This window comes from Aspergillus affinis, assembly GCF_023601865.1.
Source record: "Aspergillus affinis strain CMG 70 chromosome Unknown NODE_34_length_287566_cov_88_205910, whole genome shotgun sequence".
Lineage (NCBI taxonomy): Eukaryota > Fungi > Ascomycota > Eurotiomycetes > Eurotiales > Aspergillaceae > Aspergillus > Aspergillus affinis.
In genome coordinates, this window is record NW_026515815.1 from 15,581 (window position 1) to 31,467 (window position 15,887).

Here is a 15,887-nt window from a genome sequence, read left to right on the forward strand (position 1 = left end):
TTCATCTAATCAGCCTTTTCGAACTTTTCGGCCGCTAACAAACGACCCTGGGAAATCACGCCGCCGCTACGAGGTCCTCAATGTTTGGTCGCCGTTGCTCGAATCCTCCACACCCGTGTCCAGAGCCAATCAACCGTATGGTCATGTTTCTGATCACCGCTCAATGTTCGCCACGCAAAGGTGGATCAGCCCACGGTATTGTGCGAGCGGGGATAATAAAAAAAATGACAGTCTCGAGAGTGGTCGGTCTTGCGCAAAAAGAAAGAGGCAGGGGATTGCGACACGAGGTAGGAAAGAGCAGAATAAAATAAAAGATCAGAAAAGTAAACGTAAAAAGGAGGAGAATGTTCTTGGTGCCTGTTCCAAAGAGGGACACGGGCCAAAGATTTGCTAGAGACGAAAACAAAAAAATCAGATGAAAAAAAAAACCTCCCATAACTAATCTTTAGCGTGCATCATCCTTTGCCGCTAGCAGTAGGTCTCTCCGACTCGCACGCAGCCGACAAGGGACATGCACTGTACACGAGACAACTGAACGAGAGAGGATAGGATCAGCCCCGTGTCACCCTATCCCAAGCCACGCTGTAAAGGGCAGACGAAAAGGACCATCTCGGGGCCCGAATCCTGGTGGTTCTAGATTCCCGTGGTCTGATCACACCCATCAGCGCCGAAGCAAAGGTTTCGGTGGATCTTCGCAAGGGCAAATGTTGCATCAAGTCAGGGGTGGAGAAAGGAACCGTTTGAAAGCTCGGTTATATCATACCTACCTGCCCGTTGGTCAGCTGCGGTCTTCCGCCCATTTTTTGTGCCAATCTTATTGTATAACTCGGGGACGCGTTACTCCGTATGCACTGTCGATGCAATGTGTACTCAGAGTACAGTGCATGATAGCTATTCTCCACATAAGATAGTGAGCCGCAATACTTGCGACAGTGAGTTGGGGAGAAGCGCGGCCAGCAGATGTGACGGTGGAACAGCGCTACACCTCTCGGATGATATCACCGCACCCTACAATAAGTGCTCCGTAGACCCCAAGATCTGACACTCTCCCGCTGATGGCGAGTGAAATCATGGCGGAAGATATGAGAGATTTTCAAAGACATCTGCCATCACCATTCCCTAGAGAACAATATATTGCATGCATCTTCACGTCATTCTCTCATGCCTGTCTCATGGGCCAGAATTCCGAGCTCTCGAGAAAAACCGGTATACACGTGTAACGAGTCCCCTGCAAATGGGTACATCATCGAACGTCGAACAATGCAGGATTCTGTCTGGTCTCTTTTGGCCACATTCGACCAATTTTTCATCATCGACCCCAAGATGTTCTGATAGTATTGATCGCCACCCGCAGGATATATAGGACCCTGCGGCTTCTAGAACTACCATCTCTTATGAAGTGACGTTGATGCGGCGAACTATGCAAAACCTTTCATCATGAGGATGTATCCATTACCTGTTCTCTGCCAGCATAGTCTGTTCAACGGTCGTGAGTGAGTCTAGAAGACACCTGATCCTGCCACTTTGGTCTTTAGGAGGTTCCGCTCGAGCACTAGTTTGCTCGTCCATCAGGTTGATTGATCCGGGATCTATCATGATGACGTAAGAAATCGTGAACATCAAGGCACATATCACGTTGTGTTCACTCGGGGACCAGCCATTCAGAGAATCAATTGGGATGGATAATGTATTCAAGTACCCAGTCCAAGTCGTCTCAATTCACCTGCTTCAATAAGATGAAACATTCTAAAACTTAAAAAGGGATGTAGATACAATAGACGCCACAATTCAAAGGGGGAAGATAGATAGATCAAAATTCATGCTCACTCATCACACGTAACCTGCGTATCGGTCAGAACCTGTCGTAATTTTTGTTGGGGGAGAAACGGGGTAAGACGGGGAGGCGAATGCCCGTAAATGAATCTACGTCAGTACGTACCTTTCCTTGCGCCCTGGAAGAAGAAGCGCACAACGAAGACCTGCAAGGCAGCCATCGATACCATCATCAAGCCCTCAATTACGCTGAAGTTGAAGATCCGGCGTTCGGTACTACGAACGGTGCTGAAGTTGCGGTTCTCACGGGTACGGAAGTATTTCTGGTTGCGGGAAATGGTCGACAGCTGGGCGGACAGCTTGAAGATGGACTCTTCCAGGGCAGACGCCTGTTCGGGGGTGGCGCCTTGTCGAGAGGGGAGCTGTGCGCGTTCTTCGTTCTCGATCTAGCCAGTAGGGAAGAAAAAAAGATTAACCGCAAGTCCTGGCAATAAACCGGTTTTGGGTTTTCAAACATACCGCGATCTCGAAATCGACCATCTTCTCCGCAAACGTCGACATCTCATTGTTGAAGCAGAAGCGATATTCTCCTACACTCAGAGCCGTGAAGACGAAGTCGCCCTGTCGTTCCTTCGTTCCATCCAAGACCACCTTATCGCCGGGGCCGACAACGGAGTAATCGACATCGAAAGAACCGCCAGATTGGACCTTCGGGGGAAAAGTTAGTTCTAATTGCAATCGATTCCGTAGCACGAAAAGGTCTCCATCATTGTGTCGGCACTCACGGCGAAATAAAAGGCCACCTTGGTGTTCCGCTCGGCAACGTAGTTGTAGAAGCAGGCCTTCTCGTTTGCCTCGAGACGGTAGGTGAGCGCGGTGGCAGTCACAGTCGACACCAACGCGGCCAGGATTCCGATGACCAGAGCGGCGAAACGCATGATGATCGATAATGGAGAGACAGCTGGTCTATCGGGGAACTCTCCAGGGGAGGCGGCTGGGTTGAAACGCGCCTCGAAAGTTGAAGTTCTGGACAGCTGTGTGTTCCGGTGCTGTTTGCCACGTTTGCATCCACCAGCGGGCCGGGCAAATAAACTGCCATTCTAGGCCAATTTTAGGCCATAATGCACCGTATTAATGTGCTTAGGTAATAATGCAGAATACTAGTGCGCGGATAAGGAACTACAGTTTTACTCTTCTGTCACCTATGAACAGCATTACTGGAATAGTCTAGCCTGCAGTGGCATTGTGTGACTTTGCGTTGATAAGAACAATGTGCTAGAGTCAACTTATCTTGCTACAGACGTATCCATTCGTGTTGTAATAGCTCCGCCGCAGACTTTCGAGACCCCGAATCGATTTCGAGCATGCCCTTGATGAAATCAACAAAGATTGGGACTTCAGCCTTGGGCATATCGATTGGTCTTAGGAAAGGCTTTGTTTGGCCGTCAACCAGGCGTTCAAGACAGGTAGGCTTCAAGTTAGGGATTCGGAGAAGATTCCCTGGAGTAAACCTGGTTAAAATCATGACAAGATATTAACAAATGCCAGTACGCTTACCTTGCTTGTCAAAAAAATGTGCCCCACGATTCCCTTTTTCTATAAAATTAAGTGGAATTTGACCGAGAACCTCAATAATCCTTGCTAGATGGTCGTCTTCGGCCGTCCAGGTGCCATTCGATGATGCTTCCCCGGAGAAAAGGACTATTCCTTGAACAAACTCCATAACCTGTTTAGTGTATAGGTTAGAATGTATCGCGCCGTTCTACAAAAATTCATCGAGTAAGATGTTCTTACAAGACACCCGAGACTCCATATATCCACACCAATATCCCAGGGAGCACCTATTGTCACTTCAGGGGCCCTCAGAGCTGGCGACTGGATTAAATCTGACAAATGACGTTTTCTCCAAGATGCTATTATCACGGTAAGTTATGTGTGAAGGAGATTAAAATTACCCTACCTACCGACACCGAAATCAATTAACCTGACATGGAGATTCCTTGTGTCCGAGACAAGCGACGTAGGAATAACCTCTCGAAGAGGTGCGGCATCTCGTTGGGAGTTGGTCCGCGCGGGCACTTTCGACAGATAGTGGGAGATGGTGCTGTTCGAATTTTCCAGCTCTAGAAGTATATTCGTTGGTTTCAAATCTATAAACAAAATGGCCAGTGTCAGTAGTACAACAAACGGCCAATACAAGCATTTGCCATACCGGTATGAACAATTCCACACTCGCTATGGAGGAAGTCAAGCCCAAGAAGAAGCTGCCGTGTGATTGCTTTCACAGCCTTCACAGGTAATTTCCCATCTTCATATCTGGCGGTTTGGAAGTCTAGGTGATGCCCTAGTACGTCGAATGTTAAGCAAATGTGGTCTCCATTGGGTCCTGTGTGCGTGAATTGCTCAAGGAGATGGGACACGTAGTTGCGGCCCTGATGAGAACTTCGCCTTGACACTTCGGAGATTTTCGAGAGAATTTCTCTCTCGAAGATGTCATGGCAGCCACCATAACAATCAGCCCTCAGCACCTTAAGTGCTACGTACCTCTCGTGCCTATTCGGTCCGTTAGCATAGTATGCGACAGCGACAGACAACACACTTATAATCCCTAGCTAGCCAGACTGTGGAATACTATCCATATCCCAGTTTCCTCAGGATAGTGTATTGGCCATGCTGGAAAGTCTCACCCAAACGAATTGGGTGGAAACCACCAGTTTGGTAATAGTCCGGCTCTTCTGCGACTGGGTAAGAATTAACACGCTCTGGCGACAGTCGTTGATGGGGTTTCCCTAAGAATTTTGAGATTCGGGATCGTAATTGGGACAAGGATGTCTTCAACAAACTCATCGTATTAGTAAAGGTTGCTCAATATAACTAGCTGATAGTACAAGTTCTGAAGGGCCACAACTGAAAAGAGCACGGCTGACGTTGGTTATATGTTGTCACCGGGAGGGATCCACCACATATACTTGAACAATCCTACGCTGGAAAAAGGGTTGACCCTTTTTGGTGCAGCGAGATATGTTTTGCTGGCCAGTTTTCACGTGACTCAAGTGGAATAATTTGGTTGTTCGAGACAGAAAGATACCCTTTCAATAGTAGTTGGACAGTGATGTCATTTTTACCTTCGGGAAGAAAAGAAATCTCATACACAAACAAGAGTACACAGATTGAACAGCAAATCGCCCGGGTTTATAATGTTCTTCATAGGCAAGAAAATTGCCCGTGCAAGTCATCGCACTATATCCTTGATCCATCACCTGCACAATGTCAAGAGGACTTCCCTGGTGACACAAAAGCACGAGAATAGGCACCGCAAAGATAGAGAAAGAAAATCAAAGAAAAGTAATCATAATACCCTGCCTCTATCGGATGAAAAATGATTCGCTTCGGTTCCAAAAGCTCCGATTCTTATTTACATGGTCGAGACCAAGAAGATCGTCGGAATCACCGACGATGTCAGAGAGTATGTCATCTGTGAGGGTGTCACATTAGTCTAGTTCAACTGTGCGGATAGCTTCCATAACATAGCCACACTTACCATCTTCAAGATATCGTGGGTTGGTGTACAACGATCGAGGTACGACGGCAAACTTGACCTTCTCGAACTGCTTGCCCTTGATGCCGGTTCGCTTGGAAAGTCGTTCCTTCGTTTCCTTGAAAATTTCACCCTATGAGATGTTAGATAAAGCCACCTCTCATAAAGAAGCCGGGATATGCTTACTGGTTTGACCACGAATTTGAAAGGAACGCCGTGAGGCCGGCTCGGCTCGCGATCGAAGTTGAACGCATTGATTGTCCGGTCACCCTCCTCTAGATTGAGTTCGTCTTCTGGTGTCCGTTCGGCGTAGAGAGCAACATATTCGTTGATGCCGGCAATCTTCGAATCGCCTTGGAACTCTCGGTAAATCTTACCGCCGTGCGTCTCGTAGACACGGGCATCACGTATGATTTCGTCGTCGAATCCGGCCTTCCTCTGTAATCCGGCCAGGAGATCTGACATGGTCCCGTCTCGAGGTACCAAAACCTCATATACTTGCTGTTTTAAAAGTCAGCACTCTAGAGGCATTGAAACAAACGATTAGAATCTGGCATCAAACAAACCTCTTTTGTGATACCTTCCGGAAGCCACGTAACTTTCAGACTAGCCTTAGACTCAAAGTCGCTCAAGCTAGTCTCCAAAACTTCATAATACAGGGCATCCTGGCGATGCATTGTGTATCCGTAGCCGGTGACTTGCCCGCTGAGGATCTGGTACAAGGTTTGATTGGCTTGGTTCGAGTTCCGCTTGATGAATGACTTGGGTTTGCCAGAGCTGGCAAGGACGGGGGCAAAGCGCAGGTGAGTAGATTCCACGCCCAGATGCTCGCCGACCTTCTTGGCGAACTGGTCATAAGTCATTTTGCGGCTAAGACCCAGTACAAACTCATCGCCATCTGCTGCCTTGATAGGCGCGAAGGTGATGCTGATCCGGTTGAGAAGATAGTCATAGTATTGCCTTGCGTCGGTGTATAAGGCCGACGAGGGTAGTTCGGACTCTTTCAGGGATCTTTGGAAGGTTATAATATCACCATCTTGAATCTCGGACTGCTGGAATGTCTGTTTGGGCTTCATCACGTCGATCATGTTATGTTTAATCTCCTCGAACAGCATGAATTCTGTGCCGGCGGGCCAGTTCATTTTTTCCAGGATGATAGGCGCTAATTCCGCCACCTTCTGCGACCTGCGCACATAGACGGAGCAGAGACCAGTCAATGTCTGCGCCTGAACATCGAAGTGCTTTAGGAAAATGAGCACCGTGTTGTTGCTGTCTGGCCACGACATGGTCCCATCCGAAGAAGGCTGGCCGACCTCCATCCAGAGTTTAAAGGCGTTGCCCTTCGTACCGAACCGACTATAGGCCTCTTCGACGGACATTTCAGGGTCCTTGATGACTTGATCCGGACGAGTAGTCTTATTTTGGCGGTTGACCATGACCCAGAATCGAATTCGGCTAGCATCGAGACCTCTCTCGGTTGCGAGCTCCGCAGCAAACTCGCCGACCTTCTTAGATCGAAGAATGCGGTAATTTGCTGACAGCGCTGGGTCGTCAGTGGGCAAATCATTACTGGTCAAATCGAAGCCGTGGTGAGCCTGGAAGCAATCCTCTGCCAAGACTCCGACGTTGATATACAGGTGAGCTTCTTCTCTTTCCTTCCTCTTGCGTGCCATGTCTGCGCGCTCCTCGATCAATCGTGATTCTGAAAGGTGTTTGGTCAGCCATTGGCCAGGTCCACTTAAGAAATCTTTAACGACTTACCAATGTGAGAGGGAATTTCTTCCGTTGTGATCGGCAAAAGCACATCATCCAGTCTCGTTTTCCGGACATAGACCAGCATGTACGCATTCATCGAGCGCTTGGTAGACAGACCGCGGGTATAGGGTTGCCGAACGCCAGGGGCGCCGTTGGTCAGCTCATATTCACCGCCGTAGTTCTCCTCAAGAACTTCCTTGTCCGTAGCCCGAGTAACTCTGTCATCATCGAAGCGGTACCAGTGTCCGTCCTTGGTTGGCTTCAAGAATGCATAGTAGTGGCCGGCGTTCAGATCGCCACTGTGCACCAAAACACCGTGCAACTCGTAAATCCACGGCTCCGACTTGTCGGCGTCGTTGGAGAGGTAAGGGGTGGCATCAAATTCCATCGGGAAAGCATGTCGGTCGTTAATCTTCATCATGGCATCACGGTTTATGTCGTACTCAAATCGCTTCAGGTGAAGGTGCAGAACGGGAGGGAAACTCTCGAAGATGACACCCTTCTTCGCATCTTGCAGGCCGTACGGCTGGCCGGCGTCGTATTTGTTCTCGCCCTCGAGAGTTTCCACCTGGATGTAATCCTTAAAACTGTCGTCAAGGGTCTTGTTTCCTCGCACATTCAGCTGAATGTCCCAGAAATCTTCCACGCGGGATGATTCGTAGTCGACGTTTATGCAGGAGATGTAGGTTTTCGTTTTTCCGACGAAAAGTTCGGGGAGGGCTTTCTCTGCCGGCGTGCCTTTCATTCTCTCTTCCAATCTTTCCATGAGCTTTCGCGAGAGTTCCTGGACATCCTGTTGCTCAAAAATCTGCCTCGACTCCCAACCGAAGGATGCGGTCAGTTCGGTGGTGGAAACAGAACTTTCGCTCGTCTGCAGGTTATAGAAAAGTCGCTGAAGAGTCCACGCGCTGTTGTCCCTTGAAGCTTCGGCCTCTGTCGGAATCTGGTAAACTGCCTGCAGAAAGTTTAATATACTGCACGGCTCCGCGCGCGGTGAGAGGACATCTCAAAAACATACCTTCCGGAAGGAATTGGTAAAGTACAGGGACTGGAGAAGGGAGTTGAGGTAGCAAGTGGCACCCTGGTTCTTGAGTCCGACCATACCGGTCTCCTTCTTCGAATCGTAGCTGGGATTATATTAGCACCTGATTCTCTGGGTCCAACGATGGTTGCGCAAACATACTTCTGGAAGCTGTGCCACAGCACGCCCGTGGGATCCTTAACGACGCGAACATAGGCGGTGACCATGGCTTCTTCGTTCTGAACTAAAGGCGCCCCGTGACCTTCGAAGGGAGCAGTGAACAATCTCCGCAACTCGCAAAACCTGGTGAAACCCCAATCGCCCTCGTCGGCATTGAATCGATGGGTGGCGACTGAATCCTACATCAGCAAGGGAGGGCCCGTTTCGATTGGAGGAGAGATCCGACATACCATGAGACATTTTGATGGATGGATCATTCACGTTCCACAGAACCAAGGCAAATTGGACGCAGGCATACCAGTTCTCGGGAGGATCCTTTTCCCAGGCGTGCTCCAGGTAGAACGATGCGTGCTCGACGTGGTTTCCATACGGGAAGAACAGAATTCGCCTAGAGGACCGCCAATAGTCAGAATCACGCCGTGGGAGCCGTCATTGTGGCGAGAGAGATAGTCGTGAACCAACCAAGGAACTCCTGCACATTCGAATACCGGACCATGTTCCTTCTTCTTCAATTTCCGCCAATCCTGAATGTGCCAAGTATGATGCGCCTCGTCTTCGGTCTGGAGATCGGGGTCTTTAGGAAGGACTCGTGCCATCATCGCCGCATCTGTGCCAATGGAACATGAGTTAGAAATTGTTCCGACAGCCGGGCGAGAAGGTATCGAGCCGTAAGGACTGGCGAGATGGGATTCCGACCCCGCCGCGGGGGCTCCGGAGGAAGTCGATCCAGGGCCCTCGTGCGGGTCGGGTAGAATCACTGCAGCACGGGCGGGGAGGGAGGAGAGGAGTCAGTTCTTACAGTCATCGGCACGAGGTTCTTGTTCAGGTTCGTCCGACCCAGAACGAGAGACGACCACATCGTCCGTTCGGTCATTATGATACTGCTCGTATTCATCAACGAGCATCTCATTCTCCGCGACCTGGACAAGTAGAGAGCGCAATGTCAGCAATGCCCGTTGGTTTCGCCATTCACGCCGAGGCAGTTCGGCCTCTGCCGAGGCCACACGGAGGAGTGGAGTGTTTGGAAATTCGAAGGGAGCGAGGGTGAAGGGAGGAAAGGACTGACGTTGTCCATCTAGGATAAGAGTTGAGCGCTCACGCACTCGGATCCCAAGATACTACTTTCTCTTTGGCGGGCCGAGAACAAAATTTTCATGAAAGAAATTCCCCTTCACACGTTACGCGGTCGGCAAGCAGGCGATCGCTAAAAAAAGAACGAGTGAAAGTGGTGACCACGACAGGGAGCGAAGTGGGAGTAACACCGAATCCGAGGTCAACGATGAGCGAAGTCAAAAAGAGTCTGAAGCTAAGCCGAAGGTGAAGGTAGTGGCGGAGTTGCGCTGAGCCCAATAATATGGCGGGCCGACTATTATTAAGAATAACAAGTGACGCCCTTCGCTGTCGCTGTCTTGCTACGGAGTAGGGGGGATTGGATCAGGAGAAACACAGGTGAAGCAAACCTAATTGATTCATTCTGCTCGGTCTTTATTCTCCTCGGTGCACCTTTGTTCCCTTTCACCCAGAACTCCGGCAAACTGGGTGTTCACCAGAATCCTTGATCAAGGGTTCCGTCATAGGGACTGAGCTGTGACGGCATCGCTCCCTTTAGCGGTGGAACTAATCCGGAGCAGCTGAAGATCTTGGCAGTGCAGTCCATACGGTGTATACTATCTATCTAGCAGGGCATATGGAATTTTTTACTGTTATTTGCAACTTCTATCCGGCAAGGTAATGGTGGTTATTATGAGTTTCACACCGGGCTTTGTTGGTACACAGATATAGAACAAGAGCCCACACGGGGAGTGGAAGACAGAGAGTTGCTTTGGAGTGTCAATATTCATCACCTATTCTGGATAGATTCAGCCAGGTTATACTGACTGTTCCCTTTGCCATAAGTTCATACCTTCATATCATAACTTCATAACTTCACAGCCTCATAACAAAGCATAAAAGACACCGCCACAGGGTGTCACATGTCCCGGCTCACCGCCCAAGGGAATCCGACAGTCAAACAGTCAAACAATCAAACAATCAAACAATCAAACAAATCGGAGGTCCCCGACACTCCAGTTTGAGTCAGAAGCAGCATCATCCCATTAGAGATCAAGTTATCAACCCACTCCCTTCACTGACAAGCATGTCATGCCACCACTAGGAAAGTGAAACCCACCGGGACCCGCCTAGATCTCCGCCCATTGTTAGACCATGTATGGACTAGCCATCTCCCGACCTGGGTTTAGGTAGTCTGCACTCTGCCTTGACTTCTTCATTCATTCCTTACCTCCCATGACGCATCTCCGAAGCACCATGCTGCGTCCTCAACCAGCGCGGTGTTGGCGCTTCCTCCGACATTCCTATACCGCTAACCCCCCCTGGTTGCGACCGCAAACATCGCAAGCTCGGCAATCCCACAGTCCACCACCATGGCGGCCCGTCTCCGCTTTGGATGAGTATGCATCCCCATTCCCTTCCGTTGCTGAGGATCTCACGGTGATGGTATGGATATCCGACTAATGCAACTCTTCCAGATGGGTGGAACGCGATATCCGACCGATCAGTCTACGGCAGCTGACCTTTTTCGGACGAACCCTGACGGAACCCCGACTGATTAGCTCTGCTAATTACGTGCGCACGGAACTGCCAACTAGGTTAGCGTGGGATCTAGACGACTCGAGCGATCAATCACTAACCGTGCTATCTCGTGTTTACCGTCTAGACTAGCCCACCGGCTCCGAGATATCCAGAAGTTACCCTACGTCGTGGTGGCAAACCATCACCTCTCCCTTGTGTATGAACTCTACTATCAAGCGTTTGAGCGATTCCGGCGAATTCCCGAAATAAAGACCCTGGAAGACAACGAAAGATTTTGCGATATACTTCGAAAGACCCTAAAGGAACACCTCGTGGTCATTCCCAAACTTGCCATGGGTGTCTTGGAGTGTCGGGATCTGTTACCACCCGATGTGATGGACTTGTTCATGAATACTCTCCTGCGAGCGGTAAGGCCCAGTGTGTCCAGTTACCAATTAGTCAAGACGTTTCTTGCTAACCGTTGTCATTTATTTCTAGCGGATTTCGCGCCGCGTCATCGCAGAGCAACATCTAGCTCTTACGGAAACCTTTAATTCCCCCTGGCATTTCCCTCACTCGCAGGATCGCAGCGACGCGAACGCCGATTTCGTCGGGGAGGTGTTCCTGAAATGCAACGCGAAGGAAGTCATCGAGCGCTGCGGGAAGCTGGCGCAGGATGCCATGCGACAGGATTCCGGTTCGGATAAAATCCCCGAGATCAACGTGCATGGACACTTGGAGGCCACCTTCCCATACATGCTGAGCCATCTGGAATACATCATTGGTGAACTGCTGCGAAACTCCATCCAGGCCGTCGGCGAAAAATACCACGGATCGTCGGAGCGACCGCCGCCAATTGACGTACTCATCTGCGAAGCGCCGCAGCATGTCATCATGCGAATATCCGACCAGGGTGGGGGTATCCCTCGAGAGATTCTCCCTTACCTCTGGTCATTCAACAAGGGTCCCCATAGCAATGACCGACTCCAAAACCTGGGACAGGTGCCGGCCATGGCCGCCACCATGCAAGAGCTGACGGTACCCAAGGAAAGGAAGCGGGCAGACAAGGAAACGTTCCGCGAAGGCTCGCTGGATACGCTCACCTCGCGGCCACCCAATCTTCGACTGGGGATGGGGCTTCCGATGAGCCGGGTGTATGCGGAGTACTGGGCCGGCAGCCTCGAATTACATAGTCTTGAGGGGTACGGCGTGGACGCGTTCCTGCAGATTTCGAAGCTCGGCAACAAGAACGAGCAGGTGACAACGAGAGCATCGATTGATGCCGTATGATTGATTACATGATCTATGATATATACGGTGGTAGCATTTATTCGCTATGTACCATCTAATCGACTACCTAGCTTTCCTAATCCTCTTGCTCTATTATGACCCTGCTTCAGCCACAGTCCCACTTTATCTTTGTTTTATCGCCAATCATCATCCTGCATCCATGCATCTACCCCGGATTTTAATGTGGCGCAATGCGCTAAGCTTGATTTGGACGCACCGCCAGGCAAGGCAACTGGGACCGGGTGCGGAGTGACGTCATGTGCGACGGGCTTGCCGTACGAATTACGAAAAGCTTCTGCCTTGGTTCAGCCCTACAGGGACACGCGGGCCTGGCGTTGTCGCGGTCGCCCTGAAACGATCTGCTCTTTCCGTGACGTTGATCTTGCCTCCGCGCTGGTATAAATAAGCATGAAGCGCCTCGACTCTCCCAGGGACGACAATGTTCCCATCTATATCTTCATCCTTCTTTTCGCGATCCTCATCCTAAGCTCCTTGGGTACGCTGTTCGACCCTAACAAACAAACATTGAAACAAGCTCGCAAAAAGCCTTGAGATTTACTTTACCTGCTTGCACATTCTTTCTGAATTTGAATTAGGCGTGTGCCTCTTCTGATTCAAAATGGCTTCAACCGCTTCGATGCTTTGCATGATTCTTATCACCTTATTCGGTAAGTATAGCCTGTGTACTCTTGTGTACTCTGACGAAGACGATCGTAATCCTTGACAATGGAGACTAACAAAATATTTCTCAGTCCCTCCTCTTGGGGTGTTCCTCATCGCGGGCTGTGGTATGGACTTCTGGATCAACGTCTTGCTGACAATTCTTGGGTGAGTCGATCCTTGTTGCTGTTTGTTACACAGAACATCAGTCATTGCCGCGAAATGACTGCACCGCTCCAATATTGTACAACGTCGCTAATGCGTTGTGGCAGCTATCTCCCGGGCCATATCCATGCCTTCTATCTGCTCTACGTCTACTACAGCCGTCGGCGGGCGGTCAATCCTGTGACCGATGCCGACGCACCGGGCGTGTATTCCGATCGAATCAAACGGGCAAAGCATTCTTAAGCGCTTGGTGGTAGCATTATAACAGCTTTTGGGTCTGTCGGTGTCTCAGTGTGTTGAAGTTGTTGTATGATGACATGGCTGGTTACGGGTGACTACTTTTAATGACTTGGCTTTCTGGTGCTTGGTTTGCTGCCGAACTCCTCACAGGTAGTTTGAGACTGGCGCGACTTGGGTATTCTTAATTCTAATCTAATTCATTTTCACTTGCTTTGGTACTGTAGTATTGTAGTAGTTGCTGTCTGAACTTGGTGTGAACTATTGGCCAGGCTTTTACTGCAACACCATGGAAGATCTCATTCTTATATATCCAATCCATCCCTTGAGTCAAGATATACATCTCATTTATGCAGTGAAATCTAGTCTGCGGTGCCAGGCCCTAACATTCCGAACTTATCAGCCGGTATCCCTTGGGACTGAGGTGATCTCCATAGAGCCATTTCAAAGCTCTCCAACTGTACAAGTCCTCAGCAAACTCATCCATCGCCTACCTATCTACCTCCTCAGTCTGGGATCCCAAGCATCCCATCGATCTCAACAAACTACGTGTGTTTAACCTTTCTCAAAACCGCATATAAATTAATGCCACTCTGGGTCCAATGGTAGGTAATGAACTCTAGGTGTGTATCTACCTATGTCCATGCATCTCAGTAGTTTATAGTATTTCCTTTCTTTATTTGTTCGCTCAGGGAGCTATTAATGATCTTGATAGATGATCATGTACATAACTACGCCTACCCTACGAGGTGCTGAGGTGCTGAGTTGCTGAGTGCTCGGTAAGTAACTAGAGGTATATAATCAGGGCGGGTTGACCGATGATCGACTCTTCGTTGTTTTAGATCTATCTAATGAAGTGCTGAGGAATTGTTATAGGCTGATTTCTCTACGTTTGAATCTTTCCTTGATAGATGTTTTGTCGCAGTGGTTTGCTTTTGATTTGTCTGCTCCGTACAGCTAGGGTATCTTGTTCTGCTTCCTTCGGCGTGAAATACCTGCCAGTCCATCCGTTCGACACCGGTTTCATCCAGTTGATAGAATTCCAATTGATAATCAAAGAGCTCCATTGATGGATTGACCCTAAAACAGACAACAAACCAACATCTAAACAGACGCCGCCTTCTTCCCAGCCCCAGCCCCAGCAGCACCACCCGCCGCACCAGCCGCGGCCTTCTTCTTCAACGCCGGCAAGTCAAACGCCTTGCTTATCCCAGCATCACCCACCGTCCTCGGCACCGCTCCGGATCGAGGACTCCACCACAACGCGCCCACCCAAGGCTGCACATTCCAGCCCACGTTCAGCGTCACGTTGCCCCTCTCCGCCATGCGGCCCGTGATGTCTCCGATCTGGTACTTGGAGCGCTGATCGCGGAGACGTAGCTGGCCGGGGAGTTTGGTCTTGGCGGAGGATTTGTTCTTGGTGGTGCCGCTGGAGCGCTTCTGGTTGCTGGTGCGCGAGGTGGACGAGCTCGAGGAGGGGAAGAAACGGGCTTGGAGCGCGGAGAACGAGTATGGGGAATCTGGGGCGGGGATGATCGTGTCCCAGATGATGGATTCGGTGTTCGGGAGGTGGGTGGTCGAGGGGTTGGAGGAGGAGGAGTAGGAGGCGTAGACGTAGACGAAGAGTTGTTTTGTGTTCCAGTTGAAGAGGGGGGAGAGGTCTTTGGGTTGGGGTTAGTATATTAGGTATAGATTTGAGGGATTTCGAGAGAAAGGAGGGACAGAGAGAGATGAATGAAGGTAGGGAGTAGGAGCGTACCAGCGTCTAGATCGAATCGCATCTGCGCGTATTCCTCCTTCTTGGAAGAGTAGTAATTAGGACGGCCCTTGATTCTGTATGCATACAGTTAGTCATGGGGTCCACTTGCACCTGTACTAGACTGCGCCAGCACAGTATACAGGCAGACCAGAGCCGACTTACACTTTCGCATCCTTCAGAGCGACCTGCGCTTTCGCGTCGTCGGCCGGATACAGCAGCACGGAGAGGGCGGCGACACCGGCGACGAACAACGCGACCGAGGTGAAGAAGCCGAAGACGGCCTGCGCGCGGTTCAAGGAGGAGTGCATGGTCAACTGTCCGGGCCCTGGGTCGGGTCTAGACTTGAGCGATAGAAATAGGAGGAAAGAGAGGCGACCGGTCACCGTTCAGACCACTCCGTGGAAATGCGAAGAGGACAGAAAGTGAAGCCACGTCGACGCCTCGCATTGTGGCGCAGCTTATCGATAAGCGCCGATCTGCTGATCTTCAGTTCACTCTTCGCTATTCTTCTGGAATATTATTAGGATTCTCTCCATCTTGGCTGGTAGGTCTCGTTCAACCCTCCAGACCGGACATGGCCTTAGCATTGATTGATCATTCCGACCCATGACGTACTCCTAGACACCCCCGCCGTGGTCTCTCAAACTTCTACAATCTGTCCTTCTTCCTTCCCCGCTCCTCTCCGCTTATCCGATCCTCCTCCATCTACTTCTGTACATACATGAATCATACATACATCACTTCCCTTCTACAATCGTTACATACTCTAGACAATTGACGATCAAAATGGGAGACCACGTTTTATTCTTCTACGGTATGTCTTATCTGCCCATCAATTCCGTCTATCCTCCCAAGCATCCAATCCCCTCATTCACCCCACCTACCCCAACCCCGCGCAATGTCATCCTCGTCCTCGTCCCATTCACACTCGCCATTCC

At 50.1% G+C, this 15,887-nt stretch overlaps 4 protein-coding genes across 4 annotated transcripts; 2 read left to right on the forward strand and 2 right to left on the reverse strand.

Moving 5' to 3' along the window:
• Nucleotides 1-1,830: 1,830 nt before the first annotated feature.
• KD926_006455 (ubiquitin-specific protease UBP15) lies at nucleotides 1,831-9,842 on the reverse strand (the record flags this gene model as incomplete). The annotated part of the gene is made up of 21 exons (XM_053099441.1): nucleotides 1,831-1,841; nucleotides 1,940-2,219; nucleotides 2,293-2,481; nucleotides 2,559-2,865; nucleotides 3,072-3,273; nucleotides 3,331-3,499; nucleotides 3,568-3,686; nucleotides 3,738-3,923; nucleotides 3,986-4,326; nucleotides 4,939-5,033; nucleotides 5,193-5,248; nucleotides 5,315-5,444; nucleotides 5,498-5,812; nucleotides 5,878-7,013; nucleotides 7,073-8,021; nucleotides 8,085-8,193; nucleotides 8,250-8,439; nucleotides 8,498-8,655; nucleotides 8,730-8,874; nucleotides 9,067-9,342; nucleotides 9,815-9,842. 21 exons carry the CDS (start codon nucleotides 9,840-9,842, stop codon nucleotides 1,831-1,833), a joined length of 5,391 nt encoding a protein of 1,796 aa, XP_052956712.1.
• Nucleotides 9,843-10,574: 732 nt separating this feature from the next.
• KD926_006456 (protein kinase PKP2) lies at nucleotides 10,575-12,128 on the forward strand (the record flags this gene model as incomplete). The annotated part of the gene is made up of 4 exons (XM_053099442.1): nucleotides 10,575-10,717; nucleotides 10,796-10,915; nucleotides 10,984-11,266; nucleotides 11,337-12,128. 4 exons carry the CDS (start codon nucleotides 10,575-10,577, stop codon nucleotides 12,126-12,128), a joined length of 1,338 nt encoding a protein of 445 aa, XP_052956713.1.
• A 619-nt stretch (nucleotides 12,129-12,747) lies between these two features.
• Nucleotides 12,748-13,196, forward strand: KD926_006457 (YqaE/Pmp3 family membrane protein; the record flags this gene model as incomplete). Its single annotated transcript, XM_053099444.1, has 3 exons — nucleotides 12,748-12,796; nucleotides 12,881-12,956; nucleotides 13,061-13,196. The coding sequence occupies 3 exons, from the start codon at nucleotides 12,748-12,750 to the stop codon at nucleotides 13,194-13,196; spliced, it is 261 nt and encodes an 86-aa protein (XP_052956714.1).
• A 1,098-nt stretch (nucleotides 13,197-14,294) lies between these two features.
• KD926_006458 (signal peptidase complex subunit SPC3) lies at nucleotides 14,295-15,257 on the reverse strand (the record flags this gene model as incomplete). The annotated part of the gene is made up of 3 exons (XM_053099445.1): nucleotides 14,295-14,851; nucleotides 14,950-15,023; nucleotides 15,112-15,257. The coding sequence occupies 3 exons, from the start codon at nucleotides 15,255-15,257 to the stop codon at nucleotides 14,295-14,297; spliced, it is 777 nt and encodes a 258-aa protein (XP_052956715.1).
• Between the last annotated feature and the right edge of the window lie 630 nt (nucleotides 15,258-15,887).